The sequence below is a fragment of the Bos grunniens genome, chromosome 15, assembly GCF_055505025.1.
Source record: "Bos grunniens cultivar Pamir isolate PY7600 chromosome 15, Bosgru_T2T1.0, whole genome shotgun sequence".
Classification (NCBI taxonomy): Eukaryota; Metazoa; Chordata; class Mammalia; order Artiodactyla; family Bovidae; genus Bos; species Bos grunniens.
In genome coordinates this window covers 65239020-65266736 of record NC_141179.1, presented here as the reverse complement: position 1 = coordinate 65266736, position 27717 = coordinate 65239020, and the positions used below count along the sequence as shown (strand labels likewise).

The following is a 27717-nucleotide window of genomic DNA, read 5'->3' as shown; positions in this document are numbered from 1 at the left end:
GCTGCACCAAGCCCTGTGGAATGACCACAGGAAGCACGGGTCGGCGCAGTCAATTCCCCCCAGGCTCCCAGCTTGGTAAGCCCCAGCCACCCTGAGCCTCGATGCCGGCACCCTCCCAAGTGCACCTGCAGCCAAGATCCACCAGAAGAAACGGGCAAAGGCAACTCCCATCTAGGTGCAATCGACGAGCACACAGGCCGCTGGTCTTTCTAGGATGTTATTTATTAAAAATAGATTCTCTATCTCCCGTCATCCCTGCTAGCAAAGGGGTCTTTCCCAACATTTTTTCCCCAAATGGATGAAATAACAGGTTTCAGGGACTCAGATATCATATCGTTCCCTAAGTTGAGAAGTCAAGCTTTTCTGGGTCACTGCTGGGGGAGGAAAGGGTCGGAACATGGCAGTGTGGGTCGCGGCGCTTAAACGTGGCTGACACGGCCGTATGGCTGGACTAGAGCTCCTGGGACTCCAGGCTTCAGGGAGCCTGGGCAAGTTCATGACGACAGGCCTTGATGCTCCCCCCACAGCCTCTGGGGTCTCCAGACAGCCGAGTACTTGATGCTTGAGAAGAGACGAGAGCCAGCACGGCTTCAACACGTGCAGGAAGGAATGGAGAAAGCTGGGCCCAAAGCGAAATATGAACGCACGGGAAAGGCAGGCCTGGACTCGGGGAGGAGAGACGGCACGGACCGTGTGCCAACCGTCGCGCTCTAAGCAGACCCCCTCGGAAGCGACTCTGCCTTAAGCCGTGTTCAGCCCATAGACTGAATTCCTGGCCAGCTTCTGGGTTTCCTGGGGATCCTGTTGCTTTTAATAGTCCAGTCAGCTGCTACTCGGTCCCACAAGTCAGGGTATTTCCTTACGAGTCAGCCGCCGACACCCAAGTGTCTGTCCACTATTTCTTCCGCTTCAGTTTCATATCTTTTTTGTTCTTCATCTCTCTGTTTTTCTTCAACTTTTTGTTCTGTTTGGGTTCTTGTTTGGCCTCCGGCTTCCTTTTCTTGTCACTGGAAAAGAAAAAACGAGAGTCGAAAGAAAAACACGCTGGATCTGTTACCTCTTTCAGACTGCTCTGCTTTGTCTGAAAAAGGGTTTCCGTCATCTGAAACTTGATGTAAGAATGTGCAGTCACACAGACGTGTTCTCTGTAGGCCTCTGGGACGCTGTGCTGGGGGCTGAGGACACAACGCACCAACCCAGCTCCCGCCCTGACCAGGCTTAGTCTGTGGAGGGGAAAAAACCTACACCTGAACTCCTGAAATTTCCCCTCCTGAAACTTAAGAAAAATCCAAGGCATCACAAGAAGAGTTCATTCCCATCAATTACCACTGAGGAGTACCCTGGAAACCAGCCATATTATCCCAGTGACCGTGAGGACAGTCCCCAGTATAATACAGAGCATGGAATTCCCAGAAAAACATACAGTTCTTCTTGATGTGCTGTTATCTTTCCTAAGTGAGAAGAAAACCCAAAGGAATAGGGACACACTTCAGCTGGCCACTGGTCCCTGACAGATTAACAAGAGAATAGCTAGAAACGGCCACCTTCCTTCCATCTTACAGGTTACAAATTTCTCTCCAGTCTCATTCTGCCCTGGAAACAAACACCTCCTTAGAAGAAGAGAGTGAACAATTCTGTCCGGAGACCATTAACATCACCTGAATGAAATGACTGCTAATAAACCAAAGAAAAGATGCCTCAAATGCATACATAATGACAGTCAGTGTTTTCACCTCCAAAAGCACAAGCTTTGACGTCAACACTGAACCATGGATGCACGAACAGCCACATGGGCTGCACAGTAATGCAGAGACTCCTCCAGGCAGTGACAGCCAACCAGAGGCAGGAGAGGCGCAGCACAGGGCTAGGCCGTCACACACTGTGTGCTCAGCCAGCCTCACTCCAAAGCCACCACAGTCGAGGCGGAAGCCACTATCAGCCCTGGGCTGTCTGCTTTTTCATCCAAACCAGAAATCAGGACACACCGACAGTGGGCTTTTGTGCCGTGACAGAGACCATCATGAAAACGAGGCCAGCACTGATGGTGGAAACTTCCAGGCTGCACAGTGATTTATGGAGATGGCAGAAGAGGATATCCTGATTTCAGGGGTCTATGGCTTCTAGAGTCACAAGATGTCCTCTTTCCAAATAAACTTTTCAGTGGACCCTGTTGATGGCAATGCCAACAATTCACCCTCTCCACGAACCCCCAAGCCAACCCTGGAAGCCTCATCTCCAGAGGCCCAGGGTAGGGGAGGCCTCACGTGTTCCCAGGCACACTCTAGTGAACGTTCCGGCCCACGGAACTGCTGCCATCCTCAAACACATGGCTCTGCAGAGAAGCAGCTGGGGCAAGGGTTTATCAAAAAACTGTCCAGGGAGTCCTGGAGCTCAAGATCCCTCCAGGTGGACCCCAAAGTCAAAACTATTTTCAAGACAATCCTAATCATAATGTGCCTTTTCCACTTTCATTCTCTCCCAACTATTCTATTTTCCAGGGGCTACCAGCCGCATGATAGCACAGCAGATTGAAGCAGAAGCAGACTAGAGAATCCAGCTGCTTTCTAGTTTCCCAAATATTAAAGAGATTTGGCAAAACATAAATGTAAAACATTCCCACTCTTCTCACTGAAGTTTTTATGAAAAGACTATTTTAAAAAAGTTTTTAAATCCATAATGAGTCTGACTGTTAATTTTGAATGAGAAAAAATTTTTTTTAAACTTCTCAGTATTTCATTTCTAAAATGGGAAATATTGATAGGTACAACCAACATGCACAAAAGCCATCTGGGGTCCACAACCAAAAACGTTGGGAACCACTGGCTTAGAGGAAGGAGAGCACAGCAGGTAAACTACGGGCTTTGCAGTGGAAAGACCTGGTCCTGATTCTGGCTCTGTCTCTTACGAGTTATATGCTTCTTGGGAGGCCACTTAACACCAGAGAGCCTTGGTTGTTACTTCATCTTTAAAGCGCTGATATGAGCATGAAACTCCTAGAAGAGAGCACGGGCAAAACATTGTGACAGATATCATACCAGTGTTTTCATAGGTTGGCCTCCCAAATAGAAACGAAAACGAAAATAGATAAATGGGATCTAATCGCACTTACAAGCCTTCACGCAGCAAAGGAAAGAAAGTGAAGTCGCTCAGTCATGTCCGACTCTTTGGGACCCCATGGACTGCAGCCCACTAGGCTCCTCCGTCCATGGGATTCTCCAGGCAAGAATACTGGAGTGGGTTGCCATTGCCCTCTCCAGGGGATCTTCCCGACCCAGGGACTGAACCCAGGTCTCCCACATTGCAGGCAGATGCTTTAACCTCTGAGCCACCAGGGACGCCCCACACAGCAAAGGAAACCATAAACAAAAAGAAACCTAAAGAATGGGAGAAAACATTTGCAAATGATGCAATCAACCAGGGCTTAATTTCCATTTCCAAAATATACAAACAGTTCATATAGCTCAATAAAAAATAAATAAATAAATGGGCAGAAGACCTAGAGACCTTTCTCCAAAGAAGACGTACAAATGGCCAACAGACACACCAAAGTATGCCCAACACTGCCAAGTATTCGAGAAACGCGAATCAAAAGCACAGAGGTACTACCTCATGCTGGTCAGAAGGGCCATCATTAAAAAGTCTACAATTAACAAATGCCAGAGCGAATGTGGAGGAGAGAGAAGCCTCCTACACTGTTGGTGGGAATGTGAGTTAGTGCAATCAATATAGAAAACAGAGGATGAGATGACTGGATGGCATCACGGACTCAATGGACATGAATCTGAGCAAACTCCACCAGATGACGAAAGGCAGGGAAGGCTCGAGTGCTGCAGTCCATGGGGTCGCAAAGAGACGGACTGAACAACAACGGAAACCAGCGTGGAGTTTCCTCGGCAAATTAAAAATTACCAAATGATCCGGCAATCCCACTCCTGGGTATATAGCTAGATAAAACTATAATTCAAAAACGTATATGCACCCCTGTGTATACAGCAGCACCACTCACAACAGCCGAGATATGGAAGCAGCCTACGTGCCCGCTGAGAGATGAGCGGGTAAAGAAGATGCGGTACGCATACACAGTGAGCAATACTCAGCCACAAAGAGAATGGAATAATGCCATTGGCAGCAACATGGATGCAACCAGAGATCATCACACTAAGTGAAATAAGTCAGAAGAACGACAGATACCATATGACATCACGATATCTGGAATCTAAAATGTGACACAAATGAGCCTCTCTCCGAGACAGTCACAGAAAGAGAACAGACTGTGGCTGCCAAGGGGGAGGGAGGCAGCAGAGGGATGGAGTGGGAGCCTGGGATTAGCAGGTGCGAGCTGGTACACACAGGATGGACAAGTAAGGCCCCACTATACAGCACAGGGAACTACAGGCGACATCCTGTGACGAACCGTAACGGAAAAGAACATGAAACGTACACGTGTGTATGACTGAGTCATTTCACTGCGGTACAGCAATGCTGCAAGTCAATTACACTCCAATACAAGAAAAGCAGTTATGTAAGAACAAAGCCACCTCTGCTGTCCTGAGCATGAAGGGAAAGCAGCATTAAAGCCCCCAGGAAGTGCTCAGTCAGCAGCAACTCCAGGGCTGTTCAAGCCCAGCTTCCTGACATGTCTAGGAACATGAGGGACACAGAGATCCAAGCCTCCAACTGATCAGTAGGAGATACGATACAAAAGGAGCAACCCTCAAAGCAGAGAACAGTGACTCCTCAAAGCACCTGCTCCAGCCTCCTTTCCCAAGTGAAAGCTACTAGGGAAGCAGAGAGAAGGCCAGAAGGCCTCCCCTGCCTGGTGGATGCCGGGCCCTCACCTTTTCAGGCTGACGATTGATGCATTCTGCCCGGCTTTGTTCAAAACTTCATTCCATTCTTCATCGTCCCCACGGATTACATATCTAAAAAAATAGGAAATATCAAAGCCTGCTCAAAGGAAGAGAAGACAGCTTAAAAGAAAGTAAGAGGGTGGTGATGTTCTCATCACACATGTCCTGCCATGAAAGCCAGGCTGAGATACGCCAGCGTCTGTACATCAGAGAGCAGGGGACGGGAACATCACCGGAGCAAGCAGGGCCAGCAGGGGTCACGGGCACGGAAGGCAGCCACCCGACTTCTCCCAGCTGACTCAGCAACCACCCAAGAGAAGCCTCCTGTCACCCCCACCATCTCCCTGCTCGCCCCCACCTCCACAGCCCACAAGCCCCTAGACTGCGCCCTGCCCCCCCACCTCTGGGATCTAGCAGTCCTGGCAAGTCAAGGGTCTGATGCTGCAAAGCCAAGGGCAAAGCTCAATACCCTGCTCTCGGACCTCCAGGCTGCCTCCATCTGATGTCCAACCACCATCCCTAATGACCCAGCAACAGGACTAAGGGTCAAAAAGGCTCAGAGGCTACCAAATTCTGGAGCATTATGCACAATCTATGGGGAGGACACCACCATTGTAGCTGAAGCTCAAAAAGAGCTGTAACTTCCAGGGCATAGAAGGCTGGAGAGCAAGGGAGTTTTGTTGGAATGTTGGCCATAGAACCCTTTCTTCAAATTCACATCAAAAGCCAAGTATTAAAAAGTAGTCACTGAAAGTGGGTGCTTATGGATCAGCAGCCCCCTCCCCTAAGGGGCCTGGGACACAATACCATTTGCAAGTCATGACTTATAAAGTGGCAGAGCAGATCTGGGGAAAACAAATCTTTCAAGATTATGCAAATGGTGAATGGGGAGGTTTTTAGCTATTAGTGCTTCTAAGAACAATCCCATGAAACACAGCTTTCAGGGCACGCAGGATGTGAATTAGAAGAAAGGAGCAGAGCCTCTGTGCTTCCCGCAAGCAGCCGAGGGGCCTTACTGAGAGAGGTCCATGTCCTTCAGCTTCCCCACTTCTTTCCTGTGTTTCTCCTGAAACTCCTTGGCCGCTTCGTCCTGTGGTCAGAGTCAGGCAGGGGATAATCAGAGAGAGGTGAGGGGGGGAACACCGTCACACCTCTCCTTCACCACGTGCACCACCTCCCACCCCTGCAGAGGAAGCTCTTGCTAAAGTGTACACGAACGTTAAAACATGCCTTCTGAAAAATCTAAAAGGACAAACAAGTATTGCAACAGAAGCGGCCTGACTGCCGGCTCTCACACACACTCAGCGGGAGGCCTCGTCCAGGGCGGGGAGCACACACAAAGGCAGGGAAACTTGGGGAGTGTGCTCCTCACACCCCTTGGACCCCAGCGCCCCTGAGCCGGGCCAGCGCCGAGGGCTCTTCTTCAGGGCAGAGAGAGGAGGTTCGGTGTTTGTACCAGGTCGTCGCTCAGCGTCTTCATCGTGGGCTCCATAACCACATCCTTCACTGCCACCATCTGCTCCTCGATGGCCTTCTCCTGCACTTCATTAAACAGCTACAAAAGACCAAGGCCGAGAAGCAGAAGATGAAGGAGCAGCTGAGACCCAGCCACTAGTTACTAAACCATTTAGCACACACTCCGCGTGGTTTAGGAGTCCATGCACTCGTGGAGGAGCAGGAAAACAGAGTGGAGACAAGGCACACTCCAATCAGGGGTGCCTCTGGGAGAGAATGTTACAGCTGAAGCCCCTCATTTCTGCGTGTGTGTGAGAGAGAGAAGATCTGAGGCAATCAGAACCAAATGTTAACATTTCTGCATCTTTGGGCAGAAAATGGGCCAAAACCCTGCCCTCGGCTGAGGTTACCTTCACAACCTTGCGGATGATCCGGTTGAAAAGTCCCATCAATTGGCCCGAGGGCAGCTCGATCTCCTTTTCCAGCTGGTCCACAGACTTGTGCTGCAGGCCAATCCCCAAGAGAAGAGCCTGGGGACAGGAAATCTGTTGGAGTGGCTGCCAGAACAGGCTTTTATCCATTAAAATGGCACTGAGAACCAGAGTTACTCTCCCTTGGTCAAAACGTCGACTGGCACTACTGGGAAATCTTCCCGCTCATCCACCAGGAAGCACGCCTTCCTCCTGAAATCCCCAGACTAACTTCTTATCCCAGCAAACAGCCGCTTCACAGCTGTGTGACAATACAGGGTGCTCCTGGACCTCTGATAAGCAGAGAAAGAATCGAGGCAGATGGTGGGGTAGAAGAATGTGGATTCAGACAACAGCTCTTCTACTAACTGTTTTGCTGGGTGCATGGCTTGACTGGAGAGCCCAAGAGTTCCCTACCTACAAAAGGGGACCCCTACCCCCTCATCAGAACCATGAAGAAGTAAATGCTATCAGAACCACGAAGAACTAAATGCCCAAAGTTATGTCATAGCAGCCGATCAACTCCCAGCATATAAACTGCTCCACAAAGCCAGCACACGAGCAGCGGGTAACCTACCGACTGGGCCGCAGACAGGGCCAGGTCCCCCAGCTGGTTCAGGAAATACAGCCGGGAGATGGCTGGGATCATGTCCATGATGAGGTGATAGTCAACCATGTTCCGTGAATACATCTCCAGCCTCTTCAGATCGTAGGGGAGGAAGAGTGCTTCCAGCTCCTCCCGGCGCAGGGCTGGGCGTGCAACAGAGCCCGAAGGGTCAGCGCAGCCCAGCGCAGGGCTGGGCGTGCAACAGAGCCCGAAGGGTCAGCGCAGCCCGACGCCCCTGCCAGAATTCCCACGTGGAACGCACAAGGGTCCCCGGGTGGCACCCAGCAGCTGTTCCTCCACTAGCCTTCAGCCAGAGCAGGGGAGGACCACCCGCAAGTGCTGCCCACCCATACAACACCCCGCCTCAGGCAGCCCTGACCTCCTCATGCAGAGGAGAGGCAGCCCGGGCTGTGTGACGGGGTGGGTGGTGTGTGACCCTCGTGTTGGCATGGGACTCTGAGCATTTTCCAAACCTCATCACTTCTCTTCAGGCCCCAGCTTCGCAGGCAGCACACAGGCTCCCACCCTCAGCTCCAGAAATAGATTTTTCCACCCAAATATAATTGATCCCAAAAGAGACACACATTCACATAACAACCAACAGGGGGAAAAATCCCCACAGCTGTTAGCACTAATGATCCTTTACACCTTTTTTATATTTTAAGTATTCAAACAGAATCTGTGTGCCCAGAGCACTTCTGTGTGTTGGCTACAGAAGGTTGGCAGCAGATTGTTATTACAATTTCATGAATGAGGAAATGGAGCCTCAGAATCGAGCTAGTTGCCCTAGCTCACGGAATTTAGAACAGGTTCCAGAACTGACTAGCTGCAGGCCTTACATATGTCTCTGAAGCCAAGTCACACGTGCCTCTAGTCCTGTCGTGGGGATGACAGGCACAGCGCATGACAGAGGCCCTGGGATGGGGCAGGGCCTGCTAAGTGGAGGTGGCGGCGGGGGATACAGGCCTGCAGCTGGTCCCTCCAAGCCTAGTCTAGCCCGCGTCCTGGACCACACGCCCGCCTCCCATACGTTCCGCACAACCAAGCCCCTCCAGCCGCCCAGCCAGCTCACCCGGCTGCAGAGGTTTCCCGATGTTTCTGTTCTGAAGGATATTCAAAGCCAGGGGAGGAGAGAAGGTGCTGAACTGGTAAGACAGCAGGGCTAGGAACCGCCTTCGGAAATCTGCGGGTCCAACCAGATGGAGTCAGAGGTCTGCAGGGCCCAGGGCCCATCACCTGGCTGCCCACTATGTCCACTCCCCACTCACCTTTCCAAAAGGCGGAGAGCCAGGCGCCCTGGTCTGCCTCCTCCTCGTCCATCAGTGTCTTCAGCATGATGCACGAGTGCTCTCCGGTCAGGTCATTCTGGGGAACACATATCCCTGACTGGTACCAAGGCCCCTTTTTATGAAGCCCCTGTCAACACGCATGGGTAAGCGCGCTCTACGGACTCTTGCTTCCTCCCCAGAGGGAGGAGCGGCCTCGCCCTCATTCTCGCAGGGCCCACTGCCTACATGACAGCTTCCAGAGGCTACTCTGTCCTGGTGGCCCCTGCGATGGAGCAAAGCTGCTCAAACCTTCAGAGCGTGCCTTCTGCTGTGAGCCCCTGGCTCACACCAGGTCAGACTATGAGCCGAGAGGCACTACAGCTTAAACACCACATGACCCAGTCAACATGTTTTGGGCGCTCACAGCAAACACTCCATGGCCAGCAAACAGGACGGCGAGGGCTCTCATGCTGGCAACAGGTTTACAGGGGCAGGCTCCTTTAGGTTCTGAAACAGTGGCCACAGGTTTTAAGATTTTTTACTACACAACAACCACACAGCCCAACACCATAAAAATATCTAACGGATTTCAACTGAAGGGCATTCAAGTAACAAAATGCCACCACCGAGTCACAAGCAAGCAATGCACAGCACCAGAACACAGGGACGCACCGCGGACTGTGCTGAACTCGCTGGCTCCAGTGTGCTTCCTGCAGTCGACTGTAGCCATCCCTTGTAGATGGCCAAGGCCACACCCCAGCCTCGACCAGCCTCGCTGATGAGGACCCAGCCCCTCCACAGCCGCCCCTGCCCCGTGGAAGCAGCCACACACCCAGTGTTCCTCACCAGTCCAGCTCTGAACACTCAAATGAGCATCTCCCTTGGATACTGACCTTGAGCTCTCCAAAACCACACCTCCCACACTCCCTCTGAGCTGCTGGCCTCCCCTCTCCAGCCAAACAGAGCGATCAGGAGAACATCACCCTCCTGGCATGACCTCCACCAGCCGCCCGACGCCCTCTGTGCCTACACTCTTCACTGCCCGAGGGATGCGCTGGCCCCTCTCCTGCCCTCCGGCCTCTTCCGGGCCTGCAGTCCTGTCATCAGCCCCCTCACCTGTGTCTGCATGAGCTCTGCAGGACCACCGCCTGCAGCCGACGAGCAGGTTCTGGAATCTCCCGGCTGACGAGCCCACCCCAACTCCAATCTCCCTCCAGTGACCTATTCCTCTGGCCCCTCTGCCTCGTGTAGGAACCACCTACTCAGTCTATCTCCTCACCTCCTTCTCTTCTCCCGTCAGGGTAACCCCTCCACAGAAGCCACCTTCACTCCAACCACCAGTGCCAGAGTCCACTGGTCAAATGTCCTCAACTTATTCATTCTCTTGAGGGCAATGACTCCCCTTCTTTAAGCCACAGACCCTGCCCTTCTCCTACGGATCACAGCTCTTCCTCCTCAGCTCCCCACCTTGATGTATTTTCCAACTCATTCCTCTAAATGCTGGAACGTCCAAGGACTCACCTTTATTCTTAGCCCCTACTTTCAACAGCTTTAAAAACTTACTCACTGAACAAAAGTATGTACTGAACACACGCTATACACAGCAGACGCTATTAAGTGCTGGGGTTACAGCTGTGAAGAAAACAGACACTGACCCCCTCCAAGATCCTTTATCCAGGAGTATATTCTATTAAGAACACACTGATGACTCAACTCTCTGTCTCCAGGCCTAGCCTCTTCTTCAAATTCCAGATTCCTGTGGTCAACTGCCTATTCCCTATGTCCACTTGGAGGTCTTATTAGACCCCAAAACAGTTCTCACTTCCACCTCCAAATCTGGTCCTCCCCATTGAGTCTTATCTCAGCAAACAGCACTTCCAACACCCAGTCTCTCAAGCCAAAAATCAAAGCACTACCCTCAAGCCTTCTGTTCACTCATCTTCCACATCTCCACCCTTCGACTCTACTCAGTTCACCTTCCAAACACCCCTGGCATCTGGCCCCTTCTCTCCCCTATGTCCCCCTGAGCCACGCCACCCCTCTCATCCGCTCATCTCCCCACCTCGACTGTGGTCCACTGTCCACATGGCAGCCCGAGAACCTTCCCTCTAACCCCTCCCTCCACCAGAAGAGGGACCATGAACCACCATCCTTTCAAGGGTCCTCCAGCCACACTGGCCTTGTATCTCCTTCAAATCACCAATGTCCTTTCCACCTCAGGTCCTCACATTTGCTGTGCCCTCTGCTTGGAAATGCTCTTCTCTGAGGGCAGGGCTGTCACACGGCTGGCCCACTCTGGCCGTTGAGGCTGCAGTGTGACAAGTCACCCCGGAAGCCTGGCCACTGACCACGCCATCGCCACCTGAGCGTTTCTTGTTTGCTCACTTTGTGCTGCCTATTTCCACTCATCAGAAAACAAGCTTTCCTGGCTTATCTTACTCACTGCCTGATTCACCACAGGTGCTACATATTTTTTCTGATAACCTGTCTCACTAGCTCTCCCACATTAACACTTTATTCTCTGTGGCTCTGTTGACCACACAATCGCATCCCTCCTTCAGATACCAACTTACCCCAAGCACTGCTAAAACCACTTTCTTCCTGTTTTTTTAAAAAGTACATATGCGAGAAGGCCCCCAGTGACAGGATTCCAGAACCAGGGGAACAAGTCCATGTACACCTCTGCCATCTCAGTCAAGCACAAAGCCGCTCGACTGCGTGAGGCGGAGATGGGGGCAGGAATGGGTGTGACCACGTGGCGTCTCAGTGAGGCCGGCTGCCCTGGGGGCTGTCAGAGCCAACCTCCTGGCAGCTCAGGGACGCCTGCTCAGAGTGCAGCCAGAGGAACCAGGGCTCTGCAAGGACACACCTGTCGCCAGCCCTTCTTTGCCACAGGCCTCACTCACCGGGGTCTGTCGCAGATAAACAGGAACAAACCCAGCTCGTTTCCAGAACCTGCAAAGACAGAGACAGCAGGTCGCCACGTGTGCATTCTGGGAGCGGCTGGCATACAAGGCTGGGAAGGGCCATGGGGAATCTTCGAACGCTGTTGCCCCAAGACAGACAGACACAGCCCATATAGCGCGAGTTCTCAGGACACCAGGGCCCAGAGGACACTTACTTGAGGAGCCTGGGGGTCAGGCCGTAGGACACCCCCAGGTAGTCCAGGTGTTCAGCAGGCCTCTCGTTCAGCTTGAGAAGTAAGGGAGGCAGGTCCTTCCGGGGAGTGACGACTTCTTCCAACAAGCTGACGGCCTGGCAGACGCCAGGGGAGGGCATATCCACCCAGCGGGGGAGGAGGAAGGTTAGCGACATGCCCAAGCACCCCAGCCACACCAGGCTCTGGACGAACACACCAAAAACTGGGGCGGGTTTCTAGGTTTGTTCCCATGGTTTTAAAAATGAAAACACACCACTAAGCCCAGTGATCATTCCCAAGAATCCCAAACCCCTAGACGAGCCTGGAATCACACTCCTCAGAACCCAGAATTCAGGAAACAGCCACATGTTTAGAAACACCGAACACAAAGACAGAGGCAGGGTTCTCAAGATAGGTTGAAGACGCAGGTCTGCCACCAGATGGCTGCAGTGTCTTGGAAGTGACAAACCTCTGAGCCTGACCTTAAATACAAGCCTTCCCCACCTCCTGAACAGGCATGTTGTGAAAAATCAAATGAACCCGCATGAAAAGCCACCCCAGTTCCTAGTGTTATATCCAGAAAGACAGAGCTTCCCTGGGTCTGGCTTCAGTACTGAGGGGAGGAGACTCTGCAGAGCTAGGGCTTCAAGCTCAAAGGTGCATCAGCATCACCTGGGAGCTTGTTAAGACCCAGATTACTGGGTCCTGCCCCAGAGCCTCGATTCAGGGGGGATAGACTTAACACGTCTCCAGATGAGGCTGATGATGCTGATCCGAGGGCCTCGGTTTCAGTGTTAGCTGGAGAGAAAGAAGCATCTCCAAAGCCAGAGAGGAGCTCAGCTGCTGCAGCCCACGGTAGCCCAGACCATGAGACTGCTCTTGAGGATGATCCTGAAGACCCAGAGAGAAACCTGGTCTCTACCAGGAGCCGGTAGCCCAGCCAGAAGACGCTTACCTCACTGCTGACAGTGTGAATCTCCTGCGATGTCTCCAGGACCTTCTCCTCAAGACAAGGGAACCTGCCCTCGTAGTACATCTGCAGCAGCTGCAGGGCTCGGCTGCCGTAGCCCATCTGTGAGCACACATGAGGGAAACGGGCAAGGGGAGCAGAGATGTCCTCAGCGTCCATGCACTTCTGCACCCCTGTACCGCTTCTAGAAAGCCTCACTCCGGGTCACCCCGCCCTTGGCAAAGAGAACCAATGAAACCCCCCAACAAGGTCAAAGCAGAGACCCTCAAGACCTCGTGTAGCAAGACCCTTGCTCTTGCACCATCTAGCCCGCCCATCTGCCACCCGGGTGGGAGGCCGGCCGGCCACGCTTTCTGATCCACGGCTCAGCCAGCCCCAAACTGATAACTCTCCAGCTAACTCCTCAGTGGAGGCTTCCAAGACAGGCAGTCATGACAGTAAGATCTGGTTCCCCAGCCCTCTGTCCTCACAAAGGGAACAGCAACCATGTACAACCATCCCGCCTGCCCATCCAGCCCCAGGCAAACCGCCCACAGCACTGGGTCTGCTACTCCTTGACCAGCTTCCTTTGTAAACAACCAAGTACACCTGGCCCACTGAGCAGCCAGCAACACGCCTGCAACTAATAATAGCACCAGGTTTGAAGGCACAAGGACACGTTACCCCTTGATAATCCGGGTGAACAGCAATGCGAACCACCCTTCCACCTGAGAGACCGCCAAAGTCTGGGTCTTGGAACTGTGAGGGAGGCACAAGCCAGTAACTTAGCAACAAAGACAGCCTCCAGCATCACCAGCTTAGCCCCCCGAGACACACCAGGGAAAGCACTCCACCTGTTCTGACACTGTCCATGGAATCAGGTCACCTGAGGCCTTCTTGCCCCGAGACAGGCTGTTCAAGATGGACTGGCGAGAAATCTCCCCCTCAAGGCACACCTGTGGGGAAAGTAGGATGGTGCAGAGAGAGGCCGGCTCCAGGTGGAGCGCCCACCCACAGAACCTCACCTGCGCCCTACCCCTGCTCTGCCCAGGCCAGCTGTTTCCACTCCCGCCCACACTTAACCCTGTAATCAACTCATCTGTTTCTAAGGGAAGTTTCATTACTATGTCCTGTGGGCATCCTGACACCGTCACCTAAGGAGGCAGAATACTGACATCCTCCTGGCCCAGAAAGCAAAACCACACTAGATGAGGGTCTCCACACACGGTGTACACGTGAGCTCATCGATTAAGACTCGGGAGGGTCATATGGCTCTATACAGAACTGTGCAAATTCACAATGACTCATGCATGGGTAAACACAGTTAAACACGGTATGTGCATGTAATGAAATACAACTGTAACCCTTAAAAATTATGCAAATTATGAATATTTGACATGTTGGAAAAAAAGATTGCCAAATACTATGATCCCATGTTTGTGAATAAGAAAAACAATAAAGAAATGCATAAATACATGCCAGGCACTACAAACATGTTTCCAATCTGCCTTTTAATTTTACAAGTACCATGGATTGCTTTTGAAATAGAGAGGAAAACAAAGTTCTGTTTCAGGAGCTATAAGTCAAAATATGCAAAGCCAGTTCTGCCTTTCAGCCATCCGTGAACAGTGAAGCTTTGGGTGTGTGTTAGGGTGGTGGTTTCCTTTGCACCCTAACTGCCTGCCTGGATACACCCAGTCACTTGGCTCCAGCCCAGGAATCAACAGCTTCTGCTTCTGCACTCCCGTTACTGAGCCACTAATCCTTGATTGCCTAAGCGGTTCCCAAAATGATGCTACAAGGACACCTCAGCTTCTGTACCTGGATGACGGCAAGCACTTCTGGAAGGGCATTCTGGGTGGGGGGCACAGGAGGCAGGAGGCAGAAGAGATGGTGAGCAGGGGCATCAGAAAGCATCTGAAGGTCGTTGGGAGAGTTCTGTGGAGCACAAACAGGGTCAGTGAGAAGCCCTCCTCATCCCGTCCTTATTCGAGCGGCTACTCCAGAGTCATGACTACAGAACTGCCTTCCCGAAGCCGAGTGAAGTGCTGACGCCCAGGAAAGCACATGCCAGCATCTCGGCTGGGCAGCCTGATACTCTCCACAAGGGCTTCAGTGCGAGGCGCCTCCTATGTTCGCGGTCACCTCACCATGAGTGCTGAGGCTGCAGAGCAGGGGCGGACAACTGCTTAGCTAGCACTACGCACCTCACATCTGGGAAGCAAAGGTCCTCTTGATAAGAGGCTGCTATTTTAGGAAAACCTCTCAGGGCTTCTAACACCAACCCTTCAGCTTTCTATTAAAGGCTATTATTCATAAAAATGCTACCTAGACACACACAAAGTGTCCTTTCCAATGTTATCTTTTTAGTTTTTAAGACTTCCAAATATTCTAAATTCTCACTCACTGATCCCTGAAAATAGCCCGGGGGTGTAAGGCTGGTCTCAAGTCACAGAGCACCCCCCAGATTACAACTGCTATGTCATCTCAGCCCATCCATTCAGCCAACTGGCAAGAAATATAAGTACCCCTTTTAAAATGGGCAACACTTACCACCCTCTCCAGCCACCACACACAGAGCTACATGCAGAAATCCCATGCTCCGTATACAAAGCTGGAGCAAAAGACAAGCCTGAACAACGGGAAATGCAACTCTGAAGTAGAAGCCCTGGCCCCTGCCAACATCAGGACATTCTAGTCCCAGTGGATTGGTCACCTGAGCCACTGGGTAACAAAAGATGCAAGAAGTCAAGTAAAAGGCACCGCCAAGAGCTGCAATTCACCGCTGAAGTCCACGTGAGGGCTGGTTTCAGTTACCTTGTAATGAGAAGCCACGTAGAGAGCCATAAGCCGTTGGAGGAAAACCTCGGAGGCCTTATGGTAGCAAAAGAGGGTATCTCTATTAACATAGTAGCTGGATTTGAGGTTAAGCAACCAAAACATATCAGAGAGAGCCCCGAACAAGGCACGCTACTTCCAAGGACAACCTGGATACGTGGGTTCCCTCAGCCTGGGAAGAGGAGGCCCTGGTTCTAAGCAGAAACACAGCAGGGAAGGAAGAGAAGGAAAATCGAGAACATTCCACCTTCTCCTCTTCACAGAGCAGCAGCCTATGAGGCAAAGGGCCGGAACCTTCAGTTTAACTCTCCCATCATCTCCTCTCCCTTTCACAGGACGAATGGAACCCAGGAGGATACAGCTCACACGCTTCAGGCAAGGGGCAGCCAGAGACAATCCGAGTGATGTTGAGGCAATCCAGGCACAGCAGGTCGTTCAGCCACTTCTCCACGGCATCCCCAGGGGCGTATCGGATCGACTCCTGCAGGGAAACCTCATGCAGGGTTCGCACTGTTCAAAACACACGCAAGACTAAATACGTTTTGTCCAGGAGACCAAGGCAAATGTTCTACTTTATCTCTGTCACGTGGTACCCACATAAATATGGCTCAAGAATTTAAACTGAGTGGTTTTAAATTGTTCCGGTGGAAAAAATAAATAAATAAATTGTTCCGGTGGATGTTCAACTTGTCTGGACACCAACCCCCAAAGGTCTCACTACGTCAAGGCAACCAATGCCCCGAGATGGTCACAAACAGGAATCCAGTCACCAGAAGGCCCAGGTCAGCCTCCCGTCTGGTCACTAGTTTGCTGTTCCTCAGAGAAAAGCAACTTCATCTCTTGGGGACTCAGCCTCTCTGCCTGATCATCAGGTCTGCTATCACCCACAATGTCATGAGGGGAAGGATCCAGGAAAAGTGTGACGTGACTTGCTGTGCACCGCAGGCCCATCCAGAGCTCCGGGGGTACCTGATGCCAGCCTGGCCGTCGCCGTGGTCTTGTTCTCAGCGGTGGTGCTGACCTGGCTCTGGGCACTCTGTTGGCGGAGCTGCTGAATTAGCTTGAGGGACAGGGACCGGCCAGTGCCCTCGTAGCTAGGAGAAAAAGCAAAGGCAGTTAGGCTCGAGGTGCCGAATCACCTCTCCAGGAGGGGACAGAGAAAGTAGTTCTCTGTCCTCAACCTGATGAAACCCCAGACTCCTGCTTGCTGAGAACAGCCCTTCACCTCTGAACTTCCAGCAGGGCATGTGCATGGCCAAAGGAAGCTGGGCTGCATGGTGGCTCAGCTCGGAGCCATCTAGGCCTGGGCTCAAGTCCTGGCATGTCCGTTTAGTACCTCTGGGCCAGGAACTCAACCTCTCTCAGCCTCCTCCTCAAAAGGGGACTAGTGTACACAGCTCACAGGGCTGTACTACGAACTAAAAGAGAAAGATCAAAAAGATGACGTGAATAAAGCCTGTAGGATAATGGAACTGCAGCAAAGATGAATGGTCGATTAACGAGAAGTTGCATGCTTGAAAGATGAACAGAGAGCATTTCCAGTTTGGAAAAATCAAGATTAAACAAATCCACCATCTTTTTTTTCATGACTACTTTCCCTTGAAAGAGGACATAAACTAGAAAATTTTTCTAATTTTCAATTAGAAAAATGAACAGAGGACCTGAATAGATACTTCTCCAAAGAAGATACACTGTGGCCAAAAAGCACATGACAGGACGCCCCACATCAGCCAACTAACAGGGACACACAAATGAAGGTCACACGAGCCACCATTCATGCTCACTAGGACGGCACAGTCAAAAAGGACATACAAATACTAGCAAAGACGTGGAACCCTTACACGCTACTGGTGGGAATGCAAAATGGCACTGTTGCTTTGGAAAACAAGCTGGCAGTTCTTCAGTTAGAAAGTTCCCATTTGACCCACTAGTTTGACTTCTAGGTATACCCTCAAGAGAACAGAAAACGTTCTACACAAAAACCTACACGCGAATGTTCACAGCAGCACTGTACTAGCCGAGAGAGAAATAAACTATCAACAGACGAATGGAAAAACAAGATGTGCATAAACACACACCAGAATGTTACTTGGCCAAGAAAAGGAATGAAGTACTGATATAAGCTACATGGAAGAACCTTGCAAACATTATGGTTAGAATCACAAAAGACCACATATTCAAAGATTCCACTTATATCAAGAGTTCAGACTAGGCGAATCCATACATATAGGAAGTTGATTAGTGATTCCCTAGAACTGAGGAAAAGGAAGGAATGGAGGATGATAATTAAAGGGTATGGAGTTTCTTTCCGGGAAAATGAAAATGTTCTAAATTGTCGTGATGGCTGCACAACTCTATGAATATACTAAAAATCACTGAGTTACACACTTTAAATGAGTAAATTGTATAGTGTGTGAATAATATCTCAATAAAGATGTTACCAGAAAAAGTAAAATCCATCTTATTTAACTATTTTCAGTGTAAGTAAAGCAGTCAAATAATAAATCTAAAATATAGAATCATTTCTTCAAAATGTGACTTCCATATAGAAATCAACAATGAAGGCAAGTACACGTTGACCTGGGAAGATTTCACAGTATATTCTTTTTTTTTTTTCTGGCCACACTGTGTAGTTTGTGGGATCTTGGCTCCTTGACCAGGGATCAAACCCAGGCCACCTGCAGAGGAAGTTCAGATTCCTAACCACTGAACCACCAAGGAATTCCCAGTATATTTTTACATGAAAAAGCAAACGCAAAACATTATGGAAACTATGCTTATGTTCTTATTCAAAATGAAAAAGTAAAATAAATGTACACCAAAATTCTAACAAGCTATCTCTAGAGAGTCAGATCACTGGATTTCTTTTTGCTTACCTTCCCTTTCTCACTTTCCCATAGCAAACAACTAAATATTTCAAAATTTTGAAAAAGCTCTTGAGTCTGCTTTCTTATGATAATTACACAGTTACTTTAATACTACATTTTCACATAGTTCCAGGGGATAAGACATTGGTGCGTGTGTGTGCTAAGTCACTCCAGTCATGTCCGACTCTTTGTGCCCCTATGGACTGCAGGCTCCACTGTCCATGGGATTCTCCAGGCAAAAATACTACAGTGGGTTGCCCATGCCCTCCTGCAGGGAATCTTCCCGACCCAGGGATGGAACCTAAGTCTCTTACGTCTCCTGCACTGGCAGGTGGGCTCGTTACCACTAGCGGCACCTGGGAAGCCCAACACACTGGTATCGCCGTCCATGTGCTCCCTAGGAGCTGGTCAGACCTAGACAGCAGACGCTCGTCAACTGGGTGATGAAATTCCTGTCTGGTGTTGCCTGTTCTGGTGGGCTATAGCTCACACCAGAGGGAGCTGTAGTTTACTATGAAAGGGTAAAAGAGAAGGCCGATGAGAGTGAAGCGGGCCCAAAGACTCAAACTTTAGGTATCAGCCCTATCCACCCAGGCATAAAATCCCACCTAACTGGCAACATCCTGTAAAGGAGGCAACGGCTCCTGCCCGGTGCTCACCCATTGATGGTGGATGCCATGAAAACAAGGTAGGGGCCCAGAAGACTCTTCACCAGGGGAAGGGGGATGGCAGCAGCTTCATCAATCACAACGAGCTCAGCCTGGCCCAGTTTCACAGCATCTGCAGGATGTATGTACTGCAGGAAGGAAAAATGTACATTGTTAGCTTGGCCACCGATACCATGGCTGCAGTCGCTGGTGAATCACCATAAAGGCCCTCTCTTTCCCCTCTCCCCCGTCCTCCGTCTTCTTTCTCTCATTCCTTCCCTGGTAGGACAAAGCAGGGACAGCTTAGAGTCAGATGCCTGGGGCCTAACAGTTCAACCACTGACTGTGCGGCCCTTCTTCTCAGAGCCTCAGATTCCTCTCCAGAAAATGGAGGAAATACTGATGGCTGCTTGAGAAAAAAATTAGGTAAAATTAAGTAAATCTGCACCAATGCTCTGCCTAGGACCTGGCGAGTGACAGGTGATGCCTCTACTTCCTTTCTCTCCCCTCTTTCTCATGCTTCCCCCAGCCTCACTCTGACCTGTGGGCCAGAGGCAAGCTTGGCTCCAGCGATGGCTGAAGCGGAAGACTTCAGGTTCCCAAGCATCTCCGACACGCTGCGCACTGTGTGTCCTGCTGTGACACCGTCTCTATTAAGCCCAATTCTTCCTGCACTGGTGGGGGCACTTCTAAGACTCATGGTCTTCTTACTGCTCGCACACTTGTGTTATTAGCCTGTCACAAACTCGCCACGAACTTGGCTCCCTTACGCCCATCAACAACCTCTTCAGTCCCTTCAGGGGTTCCTGCTTCTTTCAAGTTTGCAAAAGACCACGAAGAGGTATTTTACAGGAAAGGAAACCTGAAGAGCCAATTAACTTCAACAACAGTATTCAACCTCACTGGTAATTAGCACAATGCTGAAGACAACAAGGAGATCCTATTTCCTATGCATGCGGGCAAAATTTAATTAGCAATAAAACACCAATGTTTGTGAGGACATGGGGAAACAAGAACTCAGCAAAGTGCTGGGTTGAAGGTAATCCCGCACAAACACTTGAAAGGAGAATGTGGCAAAATCCGAGAAAGATGGAAAGCCATGCATATTCTAAAACCCAACAATTCCAATTCTAGACACATATAAACTCTAATGTACTCACACAGTGCTTAAAAATGAATCAATCAGATCTCAAGCTTCAGTGTGGACAAACCCGAAAACAAGTGTTGAGTGAAAAAAGGCATGCTGAAAAAGTATGTCTATACGGTATGCTACCATTTATGGATACATAATTACGTAGGAAAATATAAACACATGAATTGAAAGGAGATACGCAATCTCAGAGCACAGTTATCTAAGGGGAGCGAAAAAAGGGAACGGATGGGGAAGGGTACAAGAGAGACTTCCACACTGAGGTTTTAGATCTTTAAAACACAAATATAAATGGCTTTTAAGATATGAAACAAACACAGCAAGCAGCAAAATGCCAGCATTTCTTAGGCTTGAGTGCTGGGCACCTCGGTATTATGTTACATCGGTCTCTGTGCTTTTCTGTAGTCTGAACTATTTCATTACAAATAAGATTTTGTAACTGTTTTGCAAGAAGTTGAGGGATCAAAGAGGCAGAGACCCCTCTCATTTCCAACAGTGGGATACATGTCCTCAATGGGGTCCCATGTCTTGGATTTTTACAGAGAAGAACTAAACAAGCACCTCATAAAAGCAGCAGACCCTGGAGAGGCGGAGCTGACTTTAAACCTAATATTCTTCTATATCTCAATTTCCAACAAGAAGAGGCCTCAAAGGGACATAAATGTGGCCTCATAAAATCAGGTCACCTCTTCTGCACTTCAACTCCAGCCTAGAGACAAAATGACTCTGGTAATACGAGAGGGTCTCTGAAGACAGACCCCAGGAGCAGTGAGGGCTGAGCCAGGCATTTCAGGGCAAGGCTTCCCTTCTCTGGTCTGTGTATTTCTCTCAAGTTTCAACAGATCTCTGTATTCTCACGGCCTGCAGCCTGCCCCTCACCCCTACCCCAACACTGGCCTTTCCTCCTCGAAGCTGAGAGAACCAGACCAAAGTAGGAAGAAATTACGGAAAGAACAATCTAGAGACTCAGCAAGAAAAAAAATTACAGTCCTTGAGGAAAAAGGCATGAGCACTTAACATTATTTATAGCCTAGATCTTTGATGAAAGGTGTACCTACTTGACAGACATATACACAAAGGTCAAGGGTGTAACCTGCCACGTTTACCTGGCCCACTTCCCACCCCAGCCCAGCTCCAAAAAATTCTCAATAGACCTACTCCATTAGGCGCCCATAGGGCCCCATCCCTTCTGCAAGCCTGTCATGATTTAACAAAATTGTAGCCTTTGGACAAGTACAGACCATTCAGGCTTACAAAGCACAGGAGATTTATAGAGCTTTCGGGGAAACACTGTTTAAAAAGGAAAGTAGGCCACTGGCTAAACCACAAAGATTCAGAGTACATCTCACAAAGACCTTTTCTTCTTTCAAACGGTAAGGTTATTGTTCTAGCTATAGATGCATGGTTTCAAAACCTGCTGTAACTAAGCAGAATTAGAAATGACGTCAGAGAAAATGATTCCATTTCTCTTAGTTGATTAGCATACTCACTCAGTTTTCAAGGGACAAAACTACAACTTTTCGATCTGGCTTACATACATTTGTTAGTTCGTTTGAATGTTTTTCTTTAGAAGAGGCTGAAAATATGGAACAGGTTTACCGTAAAGCAACAACACTGTCTAAAACATACATAATTACACATCACATAAAACAGCTATAAAAGGAGACATCTTAGAACACTTACACACAGCGGCACACTGGCCCCACGTGGCAGGATTCGGAACAAGCCTCACCTGAATGGTCTGCCTGTGCTCCCGGAACACGTTCACTCTAATCACTGCTTTGTTAAATTCAGGATTGAGAGACTGAATGATCTCGTAATCCAGATGCTCCTGACGGGGAAAAAGCCAAACCAATGCCAAACATCAGAAACAAGCTTTCGAAACGAAAATAAGTTTGCATTCTACAGACTTCACCTGGATTTATACTCAGCATGGAATCAAAATAAGCTCTTATCCTAACTTCCTACCTGATACTGCAGAGCATCAAATCCTTTAAACACAAATTCAAACAGAGTGTGGAGGTTATCCGGGCTCGGGGAGGTAACAAAGATATTGGAGTACCTGTTGAACAAAAGGAGGATTTTTTTGCTTTTAAGTAATTAGGAAATTGAAGAAATGTTAAGAGAATTTAAAAAAAGAAAATATTTTTGTTTGCCCCTGTTACACAGGTGATAACAAGAGACAGTGGTGGGGGATAAAAAAATCAGGACACACATTTTGAGGAGGAAAAGTAAAATAACTGCAGACCTGAGGGTATTTTTGCTCCCAACCTAATGAAAACAAGTTGCCAATTTGAAGGGAGCACACCCCAGCAATTAGCTACCAGCATCCATGAAAGCACACTGCTGAGGGCACAATGCTTTCAAACTGTGGTCCTGGAAAAGATTCCCGAGAGTCCCCTAGACTGCAAGGAGATCCAACCCATCAGTCCTAAAGGAAATCAACCCTGAATACGAATGAGAAGGACTGATGCTGAAGCTCCAATATTTTGGCCACCGGATGCAAAGAGCCGACTCACTGGAAAAGACCCTAATGCTGGGAAAGATTGAAGGCGAAAGGAAAAGAGGATGAGATGGTTAGAGAGAATCACCGACTCAATGGGCATGAATTTGAGCAAACTCCAGGAGACAGGAGAGGACAGAGGAGCCTGGTGTGCTGCAGTGCATGAGGTCGCATACAACTTAGTGTGACACAACTGAGCGACTAAACAGCAGGAGGGTGCCCTGGGGACCGCTCCCTCAGTGTCAGAGATGGCACCGGCTCCCCAGTCCTGCACCCCTGGCCCAGAGAGGGCCTCACGCTCATCACTAGCTATGCTGACAGGTTTTCAAATCATGCAGCCAAAGTGCTCCGTCGTGAGCAGGCGAAGGCCACAGTGAGCCTCTGAGGGATCCTTGTTCAGTATAAAGGATGCGAAAGGCAGAGGGCCAGGTGGTACCACTAGAGCAGCCAGAGTAACAGAGTCAGAAGCTGAGTTCAGTCCCAGCACAACCAGCACTGACTTGGGGGAACCTTGGGTGAGTCACTGAAACTCCCTGAGCCTGGGTTTATCCATCTATGAAACACTAACGTTACTCTCAGGAGCACCAAGGAAGATCATGTATATAGGACACGGTAAATCCTAGTCCATTATTTGTATCTGCGAAGCTGTAAACACATGCTTTCCTGGCAGCTGCATAAATCTTCTGTCCAGGACAAAAGAATGGCAAGTGATGCCACACTCAAAGGCAGCTCCTCAATGCAAACAAGATTTTCTATTGATCAAATCATTAAAATGACAAACCTGTATTTTTCTCGGTCAGCAAAGCTGGTCATACACAGGCTCATTTCCTGAGAGTTTTAAAGTTCCTTACCACCATTTCTTTGCTCTTGTGTGTTTGTTCAACTCTAAATAGTTGTCACGAAGGCCCTGGTATCTGTATGCCAGGACACATATACGCGTACCTTTGGGATCTGGGGATAACAGCATTGTTCTTTCAAGCTGTTGCTGTTTAATCACTAAGTTGACGCTGGGAAAGACTGAGGGAAAGATTGAGGGCAGGAGGAAAAGGGGGTGGCAACAGACGATGAGATGGTAGGATGGCATCATCGACTCAACGGACATGGGTGTGAGCAAACTCTGGTAGGTTGTGAAGACGGGGAAGCCTGGCGTGCTGCAGTCCATGGGGTTGCAAAGTGTTGGACACGACTTAGCAACTGAACAACAACTGAACAAGTCACTAAGTTGTATCCAACTCTTTTGTAACCCCATGGACTGTAGCCCGCCAGGCTCCTCTGGGATTTCGAAGGCAAGAACACTGGAGTGGTTTGCCATTTCCTTCTCCAGGGGCTCTTCCCAACCCAGGGATTGAACCCGCATCTCCTGCACTGGCAAGTGGATTCTTTACCACTGAGCCCCCAGAGACACCTGCTCTCTCTAGACAGGTGCCCAAGATCTAGAGAAATCACTCAGGAGCTCGCTTACACCAGGAACAGCCCCCCGACCCCTCGTCCTGCACACAGATCCCGCAGAGCTCAGGGTGCCTGAAGCCCGGGATCCCCCTTACCCAAAAGCCACCGCCCCAGCAATAGCCAGTCCCAGGGCTGCAGATTTCCCCCTTCCTCGGGCAGCCGTGAGCGCAACAGTACTCCTCAGGGTCTTTTCTGAGATCCCCTCAATGAATTTCAAGACAGCTTTGGCCTGTGGAAAGAGAAACATTGGGTGAGCTGTGAGAAAGGCTGAGGTTCAGCCACTTAAACTGGAATTGCGGGGGAGCAGGGGACAGGGGGCCGTTCTCGCCGACCAGCACCTAGACTCTTACTCCCGTGATCATGTCCTCTCAGTCTCCAGGCTTTTAACACCAACCAGATGCTGATAACCCCGCAGTTCACATCTCCATCCAGACCTCCTCCCCCACACCAGACTCTCCCACACACCCAACTGCCCCCCTACGTCCACCACCCATCTCACACTCAATACCTAACGTCCCCCCAGTCCTCCTCCACCTACCATCTTCCCCAGCTCAGCTAGTGTCCAACTATTCAGGCCAAAAATTGCCTCCATTTTCTCCTCATACCCGACTCATCAACAAATCCTGTCCTTCAAAACATAAAAATCCCACATTCCTCACTATCCTCTTCCTCCACCACTATGGTCGAAGCCACCACCACTGTGTCCTGCCACCATTTCTACAGATACAGCAGTGGGCATTATCTCTAGGATACATTTCCAGGAGAAGAGCTGCTGAGTTAGAGTATGTGTGCATTAAAATGGGTGTCATGCCCAGTTATGGAACCCCCACCCATGTATGAAAGGCCTTCTTCTCTGCAGCCTTGCTGTCTTGCTGTATAATCCTGCAACTATGCCAACTGTCTCCCTGTTCACACTGTGCACATTGTTTGCTGAACCCGTGGTAGGCAAGGCGTGAGCAGGGAAGCTGGAAGAAAACTCAAGGAGTCATAGGAACTGCAAATGTTTATTCTCTTCTGACTGGCACAGAAGCCGTAGCAGCAGACTCGCTACGCTCTCCTCTCATGGTTGACCCCGTGGACACAGCCATAAGACAGCCATAATGCAGACACAACCGAGTGGCAAAGGCTTTTCAGGTGGACCTTATGTATGCTACTGCTGCTAAGTCGCTTCAGTCGTGTCCGACTCTGTGCGACCCCATAGATGGCAGCCCACCAAGCCTCCCCATCCCTGGGATGGGTTGCCATTTCCTTCTCCAATGCGTGAAAATGAAAAGGGAAAGTGAAGTCACTCAGTCATGTCCGACTCTTAGCGACCCCATGGACTGCAGCCTACCAGGCTCCTCCGCCCATGGGATTTCCAGGCAAGAGTAGTGGAGTGGGGTGCCATTGCGTTCTCCAAGCTTATGTATGTTTACAGAGCAAAAGTGGCCTGTCGCCAAGCAGATACACCATGATGCACAACCAGCCTGTTGGGATTCAGCCCCAAGTGGGTGGCATCACTGCAGCTGTTTTCCATCATGAGGGAAGATCCCAGGGCTGACAGGCCCGTGCTGCTTGTCTGCTCAGGCTGGATCAGAACTCTGAACACACCTGACAGCTTGCAGGTCTCTGGGCCATGTCTATTCAGCTCCCATCGCCATCCAGGAACCACCAGAAAAGCCAAGTTATATAACTGTATATTTACAAAACGTGGGGCGAGAGTGAGAGGCTGTGGGGCAAGAGGGTCTGATGACCACCATCTTGGCTAATCTGCTCTCTCCCCACACTTGCCAACACTGGGTACTGCTAAACTTTTAAGTCTTGACCAACCTGAAATGGGAACGTAGGATCATTGTTTCAATTTGTGTTACTTCAGTTATGACAGAAAGCAGGCACTTTTTCAAATCGATATAATTACTGGCTATCTATTTTGTTTGTAAATTACTCTGCTTTTTTGGACTGCTTTTTTTCATTTATTTTAGAATATTATTTTAGAGTACATTTTTTGTCCAAATTTCATACCCTTTTATTATGTTCATGGATTTTTCCATGTACATTTTATCAGAGTGCTTCACTTCTCTATTCTAGAGCAACAAGCAAAGGATTTGATACAGGGTTCAGCAAAGGCCAGGTTAGGGTGAGTAGGACCTGGATCCCCTCTGAGTGTTTCCAGCTGGAGAGACTTGAGCTTCCTCAAGCCCCACCCCTTCCTCCTGCCTGCGCCTAAGTGTCACTGCCCAGTCGTGAATGTAGAAGGTGCCCATGGGGAGACATGAAGAGTAGCACGGAGGGCAGGGGCGCCAGGAGAAGGGAGGGGCACTGCCAGTCGTGGTCACTTCTGCCCTCTCCCCATCCTCTCTCTCACTCCCCCTCTCTGATGATAAAGAAGGTACCAGGAAGTAGCTGAAAAGCAACCTGGAGCCTGCAGCCTGGGCCGCAGAGAGTGCTGCATAGCTGGTGATTCTATTTCCAGAAAGAAAAGGGAAATCAGCCTGTTGGGATTCAGCCCCAAGTGGGCGGTGTCACTGCAGCTGTTTTCCATCACGAGGGAAGATCCCAGGGCTGACAGGCCCGTGCTGCTTGTCTGCTCAAGTTGGATCAGAACTCTGAACACACCTGACAGCTTGCAGGTCTCTGGGCCATGTCTCTTCAGCTCCCACCGCCATCCAGGAACCACCAGAGAAGCCAAGTTTACCAGCCCTGGTCACTTGCGGGAGCACAGAAATGCATCCTGGAAGCTCCCTCCCAGCCTGCTGTCTGTACCTACAGACCAGGTGGACCGGGTACCCTCATCACAGGGCCCTCCTCAGCACTCACACTGGAGTGGGGCTGAGTACTAGGTGCCTCCAGCCCTCCTCAGTTAAGAACAAGGCATAAGCAAAAACCTATGTCATCAACACTCAGTGAGAATGAAAGAATGCAGGTCCATCAGCCTGTGCTGGAGGGGTTCCTCTTTAAACACAACCCGTCTCCTCCCGACCCCAGCTCCTTGAACAAACAACAAACAACAGCTACAAACAACAAACCAGGGGGAAGGGGCAGATAAGCCCAGACTTCTGTGCTATGCTGGTGCTGCGTGCCCACGTGTGAGCAACAGAAAAGGCCCTGCCCCACAGAGCAGCCAAGCCTCATCCTAACTTGGCTTCTGTTCTCTGCTCGCTGTCTTTTCCCTCTGTGTGCTTCAGACAGGGATGGGGGTGTTCCGAACACATGTCACCTGGTCGAGGGTCTTGCAGCAGTCCACCAACACGCCCACAGGCTGGGTGTCCTGCAAGCTCTCCTTCAGCTCCTTCAGCTCCAGATCAGAGGGACCGAGACTCTCATCCTGCCAGAGAGGAGGAGGAGAAGGTTCACCGCTGCCGTCGGAGAGTCCGCCAGGAAACACAGCCTCCCCCAGATTCCCGGGCCCTGGCAGCTCACCGGCGTCTGGGGAGGCAGGGCCTCAATGCTGGCGGCGTGGGAGGAGATGGGCAGGATGTTGAGCTGGTCATCGATGACAAGACACTTCTTACACGAGGCCAGAGAAAGAATAAACCTGAGGAACAA

At 50.1% G+C, this 27717-nt stretch overlaps 1 protein-coding gene across 12 annotated transcripts in view; it reads right to left on the bottom strand.

Annotated features, from left to right (window-relative positions):
• Positions 1-201: 201 nt before the first annotated feature.
• Positions 202-27717, bottom strand: part of NAT10 (N-acetyltransferase 10) — a 38730-nt gene continuing 11214 nt past the window's right edge. For 8 of the 12 annotated variants that reach the window (XM_086341113.1, XM_086341114.1, XM_086341116.1 and 5 more), the window contains 23 exons: positions 27592-27706; positions 27389-27496; positions 24288-24421; positions 22209-22302; positions 21973-22071; positions 19103-19239; positions 16546-16670; positions 15936-16086; positions 15556-15652; positions 14560-14676; positions 13593-13694; positions 13423-13497; positions 12745-12861; positions 11772-11905; positions 11557-11605; positions 8651-8747; positions 8455-8565; positions 7353-7525; positions 6716-6835; positions 6307-6405; positions 5867-5940; positions 4839-4922; positions 202-1007 (listed from right to left, as the gene is read on the bottom strand). In XM_086341113.1, the coding sequence (XP_086197239.1) occupies positions 896-1007; positions 4839-4922; positions 5867-5940; positions 6307-6405; positions 6716-6835; positions 7353-7525; positions 8455-8565; positions 8651-8747; positions 11557-11605; positions 11772-11905; positions 12745-12861; positions 13423-13497; positions 13593-13694; positions 14560-14676; positions 15556-15652; positions 15936-16086; positions 16546-16670; positions 19103-19239; positions 21973-22071; positions 22209-22302; positions 24288-24421; positions 27389-27496; positions 27592-27706 (2524 nt within the window). In that variant the 3' untranslated portion in view covers positions 202-895. Of the gene's footprint in view, positions 1008-4838; positions 4923-5866; positions 5941-6306; positions 6406-6715; positions 6836-7352; positions 7526-8454; positions 8566-8650; positions 8748-11556; positions 11606-11771; positions 11906-12744; positions 12862-13422; positions 13498-13592; positions 13695-14559; positions 14677-15555; positions 15653-15935; positions 16087-16545; positions 16671-19102; positions 19240-19631; positions 19933-21972; positions 22072-22208; positions 22303-22831; positions 23234-24287; positions 24422-25782; positions 26002-27388; positions 27497-27591; positions 27707-27717 lie in introns of those variants that run through there. The other 4 variants (XM_086341121.1, XM_086341118.1, XM_086341119.1 and 1 more) reach the window with 4 other exon arrangements.